The sequence below is a fragment of the Onychostruthus taczanowskii genome, unplaced genomic scaffold, assembly GCF_017590055.1.
Source record: "Onychostruthus taczanowskii isolate IOZ18803 unplaced genomic scaffold, ASM1759005v1 scaffold99, whole genome shotgun sequence".
Classification (NCBI taxonomy): Eukaryota; Metazoa; Chordata; class Aves; order Passeriformes; family Passeridae; genus Onychostruthus; species Onychostruthus taczanowskii.
In genome coordinates this window covers 1,325,690-1,337,040 of record NW_024507990.1, presented here as the reverse complement: position 1 = coordinate 1,337,040, position 11,351 = coordinate 1,325,690, and the positions used below count along the sequence as shown (strand labels likewise).

Sequence of the window (11,351 nt, the reverse complement as noted above, 5' to 3'; positions counted from 1 at the left end):
ATTCAGGGTGACTTACCAAATTGTACTCAATATTCAGATGGTCTGCTTACTGTTACAAGATCTACATGTTGTAGAAGTCTAAGTCTTACTCTTGGGTTCAGACTAGGGCACTTTTAACTTCAGATCAAAGTGGATTTAATTGGTTTCTTCCTAAGAGTTTATTTTGGAGACTAACTAGGAATTTATTTGCTAAAAAGCAAGGAACAAGGAGCTTTCTCATAGGTATTAATTGTATTATTCTTCTTAATGACCAATAACATTTTCTTCTTCACAAGACACCTCTGCTGACCAGCTTCCATTAGAGGACAGACATGGCCTCTGGAGATGCTGAGATGGCTGTTTTTGGGGAGGCGGCTCCTTACCTTCGAAAGTCAGAAAAGGAGAGAATTGCAGCCCAGAACAAACCTTTCGATGCCAAGTCATCTGTCTTTGTGGCTCATCCCAAAGAATCCTTTGTGAAAGGGACAATCACGAGCAGGGAATCGGGAAAAGTCACTGTCAAGACTGAGGGGGGAGAGGTGAGTCAAAAACAAGGCTCAAGAACAACATTTGATCCCCACTTTGAGCTTTTAGGTGATACACATGGATCTTTTGTTTTCTTGGCAGACCCTGACTGTGAAGGAAGACCAAGTCTTCTCCATGAACCCTCCCAAGTATGACAAAATTGAGGACATGGCCATGATGACCCACCTGCACGAACCCGCCGTGCTGTACAACCTCAAAGAGCGTTACGCAGCCTGGATGATCTACGTAAGTGGCAGCAGCAGCTTCCTCTGGGCAGCCTCAGGAGCTGCTGGACCAGGCTCAGGCGAAACCAAGGTGCTGTGTCCCTTCCTTGCAGACCTACTCGGGTCTCTTCTGCGTCACTGTCAACCCCTACAAGTGGCTGCCGGTGTACAACCCCGAGGTGGTGTTGGCCTACCGAGGCAAGAAGCGCCAGGAGGCCCCTCCACACATCTTCTCCATCTCTGACAACGCCTATCAGTCCATGCTGACTGGTGAGTGCTTGATTTCCTTTGAGCTGCTCTTGAAATTGTCTATCTGTAGAGGGAAATGTAGGGTATTCTCTGGAAATATGGTGCCGCAGTTAAAAAGAATTGTGTGTCTGAAATTAATGGAAGATTAATGCATTTAACTCTAATGGTCTGTGAGAGCTGAGTGTCAATGCTCCCATTAGAATCATTAAAGATCTGGACATAACCTAGAAGGTGTAAATTCACTGGAAAGAAATCACCTATGATGTGGTGTGGACCTTATGGCTATAATAGAATCTTACATATATGGATGGATTAATGTATGTTAATCATTAAATTAGTCTCAGACGGAGAGCACAGGGTACAGTTAAATGACACATACCCTATAAATAATGTGCATAATATCAATTTAAGTTTTCAAGCATCAGTGCTGACAAATAAAACAGAGAGCTCTACCTTAAAGAGGTATGTAAGCCTCATCTGAGACCTTAATATGCAAATAGATTTCATTATGTAGATGATGGCCATGTGATCTAAATTACATACAGCCTTTAATGATCTCTGTAACTCATGCACTGGTCTGTAGCTGCACCTATAAATCAATTGCACTGTACAGGGAAAACAAAGCTTCATAAAACAATATCAAAGAAAAAATAAAGCTTTTAACATTTAAATTGAACAACTTAAAAAAATTCTTTCCATTTTCCCCTCTTCCTTTCACCTCTTATTTTTTCTTCCTTATATATGCATTGCAATTAAAGGTGTGCAGAATTTTAGAACTTCTTCTCCTGTTCTTTCCTTAGACTCTGGGAAATACATTCAGAATAGAGAAACAAAAAATGAATGTTGTCAAAATAAATCTCAAGACTGCATAATTTTTGTATATAGAGGGATTTAAAAAAATAGAGGTGAAAAAGGATGAAAGATGTTGGTCAGATGTTTCTGTAATTAACGATGCTTCCAAATTTTGATAATATTATTCAAGAGACTTTTACCTTCTGAAGAATTTACATACAAAACAATTACAATCCTTAATATTTTCATAACTTCTACTTGCCTATTAAAAGAGAAATAAGTAGCTTGATGGAAAGACAATGTCAGGAAAGACATAAGACTACTGAAGTTTCTCTGCAGTGATTCCTTTACAGAACCAGTTGCTAAGATCTGCAGTGCTGCTGACAGCATCAAAAGTACCCACTAGAATTTCCTGGGCACTTTTTGCTATTTTCTTTTCCTGGATCCTCTGGAAGCTCCAGTTCTTATTTTTCTCCTAGTTCTTATTTGTCTTCTCTTACCTCTGTTTCTTACCTCTGTCTCTTCACAGATCGGGAGAACCAGTCCATCCTGATCACGTACGTACACCCCCTGCGCGGGTCCCTGCGGGGCTGCCCGGTGCCAGGGCACCTCCTGCCTGACCACGCACCCTCTGCTTCTCTCTTGGCTTTGGCAGCGGAGAATCCGGGGCCGGGAAGACTGTGAACACCAAGCGTGTCATCCAGTACTTTGCAACAATTGCAGCCAGTGGAGAGAAGAAGAAGGAGGAACATGCATCAGGCAAAATGCAGGTAAAGTAGTACATACATGTTGGGATCAATGCTTTCCTTTTTTCCTGACATGATTTTTGGAAAGGAAACTAGCAATAATTATCACCCTGCAGGGAACGCTTGAGGATCAAATCATCAGCGCCAACCCCCTGCTGGAGGCCTTTGGAAACGCCAAGACTGTGAGGAATGACAACTCCTCACGCTTTGTGAGTTATTAATTAGTACAACTGTCAACATCAATTTGAATATTCTTGCTGTCCAGATTGGTAAAGTAAGTCTCAATTGACTTTCCTGCTGCTTTCAGGGTAAATTCATCAGAATCCATTTTGGTGCCACAGGCAAATTGGCTTCTGCTGACATTGAAACATGTAAGACACCCTTCTGCCTGATCCCCCTTCCCCACAGCCTTCCCCACTTCTTGTGCTTGACTGTGTCCTACCTCCCTGGGCAGATCTGCTGGAGAAATCCAGAGTCACTTTCCAGCTCAAGGCGGAAAGGAGCTACCACATCTTTTATCAGATCATGTCCAACAAGAAGCCAGAGCTAATCGGTAGGAAAGATCACTAACTTTTTTGAAGGAAGATCACTGAGCAACAGTTCATTGTGTTATCTGGAAACTAAATTAAGCTTGTTTTTCTCCTTCTGTTGCTTTCAGACATGCTTCTCATTACCACCAACCCTTATGATTTCCACTTTGTGAGTCAAGGTGAGATCACAGTCCCCAGCATTGATGATCAGGAGGAGCTGATGGCAACAGACGTGAGTAACTCTAGCAAATGATTATCTGGTGGACTTGAGCCCTGGTATATGTACATTGTGTTTCTACTCCCAGAGTGCCATTGACATCCTGGGCTTCAGTGCTGATGAGAAAACAGCCATCTACAAGCTGACAGGGGCTGTCATGCACTATGGGAACCTGAAGTTCAAGCAGAAACAGCGCGAGGAGCAGGCAGAGCCTGATGGCACAGAAGGTATCAGCAGAGTCAGCAAGTTTTCCAAAGGAGATGGTCTTTATTACATAAGGACTTATGCAGATTTCAGGCTTTAAATGTGGAAACTAAGAATGGCAGTAGTTGCTCCATGCCATTTGAGGCATTTATCTCATTTAATGATACCTCTACTTTTTCCTCTGTCACTACTATATAAGAGATCCAGTGTACACTGACAGTAAGCCAGGAGACTTGCATGTCAATTGCTCTAACATTCTAATCATACTTAAGTTGAAATACACCTTGCAACCTCTGCTGTAGTATGGAGCAGTCTTAACAAGACAGAAAGCTGTGCTCCTCTTCACCCTCACCTACTGGAGAGAACTCTGACATGAGATGTGTACTTCATTAGTCTCTGTCATAGCAGGAAGGACAGTCCATACCTCCATCTTTCTGAGTGATAAATCCTCCTACTATATGACTAGAAGTCTGAAGTTCCATGCTGACACCTGAAAGAGAATAAAGGCAAGGAGCTCTCTTGAAGACTGTTTGCAGAATCTGAAGCTCAGGAAGAGTTATAGACTCTGAGTCCTGTACACAAAAAGAGAAATTACCTTTTTTAGCTTTGACAGATACTGTTGTGCAGCCTTGTGGAGAACACTGTTGGGACAGTCAAGCACTGACTTTTTGAATATCTACTCTTCTGTCTTTTCTGGTGATAGTTGCTGACAAGGCTGCCTACCTGATGGGTCTGAACTCAGCAGACCTGCTCAAGGCCCTCTGCTACCCCCGTGTCAAGGTGGGGAATGAATACGTGACCAAGGGCCAAACTGTGCAGCAGGTAGACAAATATGGTAATGTGGATCATGCTATGATGGTTTCCACTGATTCTCTTCTGCTGTGTATAGTAACATCCAAAGCTTTCTCTATGCTTTAGGTGAACAATTCAGTGGGTGCCCTGGCAAAGGCTGTCTATGAGAAGATGTTCCTGTGGATGGTTGTTCGTATCAACCAACAGCTGGACACAAAGCAGCCCAGGCAGTACTTCATTGGTGTGCTGGACATTGCTGGCTTTGAGATCTTTGATGTAAGGAGCACAGCCTTCCTAGAATTTTTGTAGAATTATAATTGAGAATTTTGAAATATATTTAATAGAAGTGACTATTTCCCTACACTTTCTCGTAGGGCTTTTGGAATCATGTTTTTAATCCCAAAAAACCAAGAGAATAGAAAACTAATCTTCTCATTGCTCTAAATTAGAAACCTCTCTTTTCTAAATATCCTAGAGAGATAACAAAGGAAAAATACACAGGAAGGGGACTTGCACTTAAAGTATAAGACATGGTGAATTAGGATTGTACAAGAAAACACCTTGGTATTATTGCTGATCCTTGAAAGTGTTGTATGTCTTTTTATGTCCGGCAGTTCAACAGCTTTGAGCAGCTGTGCATCAACTTCACCAATGAGAAACTGCAACAGTTCTTCAACCACCACATGTTCGTGCTGGAGCAGGAGGAGTACAAGAAGGAGGGGATTGAATGGACATTCATTGATTTTGGGATGGACCTGGCTGCCTGCATTGAGCTCATTGAGAAGGTATCCTTCCTGTTCAATTTTAATATAAATTTGGTGTTCTATGATTGCCAAGAGAACTAAGAAGCATGTGAGAATATTTTGGTTTCTTCAAATATATACTCTGTGAAAGTCGCAACAGGGTAGAAGTGTTTTTGGAGATCATTACTCAGATATGAAGGCTTTTGGTTAGAGAATTCATTGCCAAATTACAAAATGAAGTGAAAAATGTGGTTGTGTTCTCTAAGTACTTACCAGTAAACAGGTTTTATGGAGAGAACAGTATTTCACATTGTCATATCTATAATAATTTCATCAGCAAAGGCATTTCCATAATTTTGAATGAAACAGCAACATGAAAAAATTGAGCCTTACTTGATTTTCTCTGACTTAAAGTCACTTTGGGAAGAGCTTCCTTTTCTGGTTTCAGCAACTTTCCAGCCAAGAGATGTCTCCCTTCTAATCTGTTTCTCCCTCTTGTCTGTCATAATCTCTCTCAGCCCATGGGCATTTTCTCCATCCTGGAAGAGGAGTGCATGTTCCCCAAGGCAACTGACACCTCTTTCAAGAACAAACTCTATGACCAGCACCTGGGCAAGTCCAACAACTTCCAGAAGCCCAAGCCTGCCAAAGGCAAGGTTGAGGCCCACTTCTCCCTGGTACACTATGCTGGAACAGTGGACTACAACATCTCTGGGTGGCTGGAGAAGAACAAGGACCCTCTGAATGAAACTGTCATTGGGCTGTACCAGAAATCATCTGTGAAGACCCTGGCTTTACTCTTTGCCAACTATGGTGGAGCAGATGCAGGTCAGTTTTATAGAAATTGTATTTTTAATGTGGGAGACCTGTCACAGAATTAAAGCCATAAACACTAAACATTTAAAGTTGTTTCATGTTAATTTTAAAACTTTTTTGTTTTCTTTTATTCAATTTGCAGAGGCTGGTAGTGGCAAGAAGGGGGGCAAGAAGAAGGGTTCTTCTTTCCAGACTGTCTCAGCTCTTTTCCGGGTATAGTACTGTATGTCTTATCTCTGAAATGTGAAGAAATGGGGTGAGCTAACATTAAATTTGAGAGAGCTATTTTATATTATTATAAAGGGGGTAAATTTCTTTGGAAATTCCACATCAGGTTTTCCAGGGTCTCTCAGCCCATGGGCATCTTCTCCATCCTGGAAGAGGAGTGCATGTTCCCCAAGGCAACTGACACCTCTTTCAAGAACAAGCTCTATGACCAGCACCTGGGCAAGTCCAACAACTTCCAGAAGCCCAAGCCTGCCAAAGGCAAGGTCGAGGCCCACTTCTCCCTGGTACACTATGCTGGAACAGTGGACTACAACATCTCTGGGTGGCTGGAGAAGAACAAGGACCCTCTGAATGAAACTGTCATTGGGCTGTACCAGAAATCATCTGTGAAGACCCTGGCTTTACTCTTTGCCAACTATGGTGGAGCAGATGCAGGTCAGTTTTATAGAAATTGTATTTTTAATGTGGGAGACCTGTCACAGAATTAAAGCCATAAACACTAAACATTTAAAGTTGTTTCATGTTAATTTTAAAACTTTTTTGTTTTCTTTTATTCAATTTGCAGAGGCTGGTAGTGGCAAGAAGGGGGGCAAGAAGAAGGGTTCTTCTTTCCAGACTGTCTCAGCTCTTTTCCGGGTATAGTACTTTATCTCTTATCTCTGAAATGTGAAGAAATGGGGTGAGCTAACATTAAATTTGAGAGAGCTATTTTATATTATTATAAAGGGGGTAAATTTCTTTGGAAATTCCACATCAGGTTTTCCAGGGTCAATTTTAACATTGCAAATATGTCCAAAAATAATCATTCAGTTTTCAAAATCTGGAAATATAATTTGTAGTGGTTTTATTTCTTATTTTTTTTTATTAGCAGATATCATTCAGATCTTCATATTTTTAGGTCTGTCTCACTAGAAGGGTTATATTAGTATTCCTCCATTTCTGTTGAGGAGTTGAAAAGAATTTCCAAGGAGATATATGTTTCATTGTAAAAAAATCCCTATTTTTTAAAACTAAAGTAGATTGACTTCTGAAGGCAGAATGTGAAAAATTGAAGTAATTTATTTTTCGTGAATGTGTGAAATTATATATAAGTTTTCACTGAACCAATAGCAGCACTGTAGTATTTCAATCTGGTGCTCAGTATCTTCTAATAGAAGAAATTTTTTGGTTTTTGTGACTTTATCGAAATGCTCAAAACCAGCTTGAGAACTTTGCAAAATCATTACCTTGGTGCATCAAACACTCAATAAAAGGAAACTCACACTGGTAACTGGTTACTCTAGGAGAATCTCAACAAGCTGATGACCAATCTGCGGAGCACTCACCCCCATTTTGTGCGCTGCATCATCCCCAATGAGACTAAAACACCTGGTAAGAACCCCAAGCAGAAAGATCCTTGCTCTGATACATCCATTCCCCTCTGCTCTGAAATTTGCACTCATTTGTGCTCTGCTTTGCCAGGTGCCATGGAGCACGAGACCAACCCCCCCCTTCACTGCCTGCCTGGGCTTTGCTCTCTCTACCTGACAGTGATGTGCTGCAACATTGCCTCTCTCAAGGTGTTCTTCAAAGCTGGGCTGATAGGGATCCTGGAGGAGATGAGGGATGAGAAGCTGGCACAGCTCATCACCCGCACCCAGGCCAGGTGCAGGGGCTTCCTGATGAGGGTGGAGTACCAGAGAATGGTGGAGCGCAGGTACACCTTCTTCTTCTTCCGTTAAAGTCATTTTGCTCATGGGAAAGTGTTGACATTCATCAGACTGAGAATATTCATTGCATTTTTAAATTATACCTCAGGGCCAAAGGAAAGACTTTGAAATCAGCCAGATCCAGAGCAACATTGAGGATGAACAGGCCCTGGGTGTGCAGTTTCAGAAGAAAATCAAGGAGCTGCAGGCAAGTGTCTGTTCCTTCCCCTGCCTTGCTCAGGCTCAGCTCAGGCAGGAGAAGGGCACGGGTGTGAAGAGTCCCTGCTGTTCTGCAGGCCCGCATTGAGGAGCTGGAGGAGGAAATTGAGGCAGAGCGAACCTCTCGCGCTAAAGCAGAGAAGCATCGCGCTGACCTGTCCAGGGAGCTGGAGGAGATCAGCGAGCGCCTGGAAGAAGCAGGAGGGGCCACAGCAGCTCAGGTGGAGATGAACAAGAAGCGTGAGGCAGAGTTCCAGAAGATGCGCCGTGACCTGGAAGAGGCCACGCTGCAGCACGAAGCCACGGCTGCCGCCCTGCGCAAGAAGCACGCGGACAGCACAGCTGAGCTGGGCGAGCAGATCGACAACCTGCAACGCGTGAAGCAGAAGCTGGAGAAGGAGAAAAGTGAGCTGAAGATGGAGATCGATGACCTGGCCAGCAACATGGAGTCTGTCTCCAAAGCCAAGGTATGGAGTTTCTGTCATGTTACTGCCGTATTATACACACTCTAATACATGACTGATTCTCTTTGTATTCTTCTATCACATCCAGTTGCATTGTTTTTCACCTTGAGAACTGTATGCTAGAACTTAGTGGTAGTCCTCTTTTTGACGTGACTTTGACACACAGGCAAACCTGGAGAAGATGTGCCGCACACTGGAAGATCAGCTGAGTGAGATTAAGTCCAAGGAAGAAGAACATCAGCGCATGATCAATGACCTCAATGCTCAAAGAGCTCGTCTGCAGACAGAGTCAGGTAATACAACCCTATATCCCCTCAAAAGGAACAACAGGCAACCAATTATAACGAGAAAAAAGATTTATGCTTTACTCAAATTGATCTATTCTCTGTAAGCTGGTATACTGTGCTTAAAAGAAATATTGATTTTAAATGGCAATCTGTCTGAAAACTTTCTTAGGTGAATATTCACGCCAGGTGGAAGAAAAAGATGGTTTGATATCTCAGTTATCCAGAAGCAAACAGGCATTCACTCAACAGATTGAGGAACTGAAGAGACATTTAGAGGAAGAAATAAAGGTAAAGTCACTTCCTGTAGGAGGCTGATTTTGGATTGGGAATCTGTTTTCTTTATGGATATCTCCTACTCTCACGTTAAATCAGAATGTTAGCTGTATCATTTTAATTTTTGAGCTATCAAGCAAGGTGATAAATTTTACCTCCTCCCTCTGTGGTGTGAAAAGCTGAGGAAGACATCCCCTCCAATGTGGATACAGAGATATGGAAAAACAATTTTAGGTCTTTAATCAATTTATGATGACAAATAAAAAATGATTGAGAGATATCTAAAAAGAAACTGAACATCTTAGTCTACTTTTTCACAGTGGCAGCTGAAACTTTAGAACATATTTAAAAGGATGCAATAATTCGCAGCTGTATAGCTGTCATTTAGAATTTGTCCATCATCTCTCCTGAGAAGGCAGTCTAGATTCTTGAAACATGGAATGAATATGCCATTTTTTCTTGATGTGGCTTGAAATATTATAATCCAAGAATTTTCAACAACTTCCATCAAGTTTCCATTTTACTATCTCATGGGAAATTAATTGTCCTAAACCAATTGTCCCCCAAGGCCAAGAATGCCCTGGCCCACGCCCTGCAGTCCGCTCGCCATGACTGTGACTTGCTCCGGGAACAATATGAGGAGGAGCAGGAGGCCAAGGGGGAGCTGCAGCGAGCACTGTCTAAGGCCAACAGCGAAGTGGCCCAGTGGAGAACCAAATACGAGACGGACGCGATTCAGCGCACGGAGGAGCTCGAGGAGGCCAAGTACGTGGTGATAGAAAAAGCAGAAAAGACTGAAAACTCAAAGGTTACATTGCAAGGGAAACATCACTATATTATGAGAAATAAGTTAGGGACCTGATCTGCAGAAGAGCAATAGAAAATGAGAAACTTTATCCTATAATATATTTAGTATCGTAGTAAAAGCAAAGTACAGCATAAATGTAGCCCTTAGCACTGTGTGACTGTAAACTGCAAATTGATTAGGCACACTATAATAAAAAACACGCACTGATACTCAGCATTAATGTGAGCTGACCTTATATCTCCCAGGAAGAAGCTAGCCCAGCGCCTGCAGGATGCAGAGGAACAGGTTGAAGCTGTCAATGCCAAATGTGCCTCCCTGGAGAAGACAAAGCAGAGGTTGCAGAATGAAGTGGAGGACCTGATGATTGATGTGGAGAAATCCAATGCTGCCTGTGCTGCTTTGGATAAGAAGCAGAAGAACTTTGACAAGGTCTTTTGGCCTCCAGCACCAGTACTCCTGGCCAGAGCATGGCCCCATGATGGCCACAGCCCTACTCACACCCTGTTTCTCTTCAGATCCTGGCAGAATGGAAGCAGAAGTATGAGGAAACGCAGGCTGAGCTGGAGGCCTCGCAGAAGGAGTCGCGCTCTCTCAGCACGGAGCTGTTCAAGATGAAGAATGCCTATGAGGAGTCCTTGGACCACCTGGAAACAATGAAGCGGGAGAACAAGAACCTGCAGCGTAAGGCCCTGGCCCTCTGCTCCTCCCTGGCCTTTCTCACTGTCAGCCATTACCACCATTGCTCATGGGTGTGTGCCTGCAGGTCTGCAGAGATGCCTGTCACCTTGGTGGGACAGGACCCTTCCCATTCTGCTCTGTGCCTGACCATGCCATTGATCTTTGTTCCACAGAGGAGATTTCCGACCTCACAGAGCAGATTGCGGAGGGAGGAAAGGCAATTCATGAGCTGGAGAAAGTGAAGAAGCAGATTGAGCAGGAGAAATCTGAAATCCAGGCTGCTCTGGAGGAAGCTGAGGTACATGACCATAATCATTGGTGTCTGCAGTAAAGAAATGAGGAAATAGGGCTAACCACATCTGGGTTGTCCTCTCTTCTGGCTGGGGAGTGCAGACAGCTGAGATCTCTGGAAATAGCCTAACATTCCCTAAAAAGCAAACAGTAGCTTTATCAAGGTTATCAATGTTTGTGTCCACTTGTGCAGGCCTCCCTGGAACATGAGGAGGGGAAGATCCTGCGCCTGCAGCTTGAGCTCAACCAAGTGAAGTCTGAGATTGACAGGAAGATAGCAGAGAAAGATGAGGAGATTGACCAGATGAAGAGAAACCACCTCAGAATTGTGGACTCCATGCAGAGCACCCTGGATGCTGAGATCAGGAGCAGGAATGAAGCCCTGAGGCTGAAGAAGAAGATGGAGGGAGACCTGAATGAAATGGAGATCCAGCTGAGCCATGCCAACCGCCAGGCTGCAGAGGCACAGAAGAACCTGAGGAACACCCAGGCTGTGCTAAAGGTCCGTTCAGCAGAGCTTCACAAATAGAAATGAGATCCACGATATTTTTGCCTCTCAAACAACTGACATCTATGGGTTTTTTTTTCCTCTTTCTTT

General features: G+C 43.2%; 2 protein-coding genes across 2 annotated transcripts; both read left to right on the top strand.

Annotated features, from left to right (window-relative positions):
- The first annotated feature begins 612 nt into the window (after nt 1-612).
- On the top strand, nt 613-5,897 carry LOC121348113 (myosin heavy chain, skeletal muscle, adult-like). The gene is made up of 13 exons (XM_041427320.1): nt 613-750; nt 842-998; nt 2,299-2,326; nt 2,425-2,539; nt 2,632-2,724; nt 2,823-2,886; nt 2,970-3,068; nt 3,174-3,277; nt 3,351-3,489; nt 4,170-4,288; nt 4,385-4,534; nt 4,873-5,043; nt 5,520-5,897. Exons 1-13 carry the CDS (start codon nt 640-642, stop codon nt 5,880-5,882), a joined length of 1,713 nt encoding a protein of 570 aa, XP_041283254.1. The 5' UTR covers nt 613-639; the 3' UTR covers nt 5,883-5,897.
- Nucleotides 5,898-6,173: 276 nt separating this feature from the next.
- On the top strand, nt 6,174-7,766 carry LOC121348135 (myosin heavy chain, skeletal muscle, adult-like). Its single transcript, XM_041427350.1, has 4 exons — nt 6,174-6,480; nt 6,611-6,681; nt 7,329-7,416; nt 7,507-7,766. Exons 1-4 carry the CDS (start codon nt 6,174-6,176, stop codon nt 7,764-7,766), a joined length of 726 nt encoding a protein of 241 aa, XP_041283284.1.
- The last annotated feature ends 3,585 nt before the right edge of the window (nt 7,767-11,351 follow it).

What these genes read in the sequence shown, in the direction of transcription:
- LOC121348113 (XM_041427320.1), top strand. Translation starts at nt 640, where the DNA reads ATGAACCCTCCCAAGTATGACAAAATTGAGGACATGGCCATGATGACC. An exon ending in CAAGAAGCCAGAGCTAATCG is followed by an intron (nt 3,069 to 3,173) that starts GTAGGAAAGATC and finishes TGTTGCTTTCAG; the next exon opens with ACATGCTTCTCATTACCACC. An exon ending in AGAGCCTGATGGCACAGAAG is followed by an intron (nt 3,490 to 4,169) that starts GTATCAGCAGAG and finishes TTCTGGTGATAG; the next exon opens with TTGCTGACAAGGCTGCCTAC.
- LOC121348135 (XM_041427350.1), top strand. Translation starts at nt 6,174, where the DNA reads ATGGGCATCTTCTCCATCCTGGAAGAGGAGTGCATGTTCCCCAAGGCA. An exon ending in CTGTCTCAGCTCTTTTCCGG is followed by an intron (nt 6,682 to 7,328) that starts GTATAGTACTTT and finishes TGGTTACTCTAG; the next exon opens with GAGAATCTCAACAAGCTGAT. An exon ending in CAATGAGACTAAAACACCTG is followed by an intron (nt 7,417 to 7,506) that starts GTAAGAACCCCA and finishes CTGCTTTGCCAG; the next exon opens with GTGCCATGGAGCACGAGACC.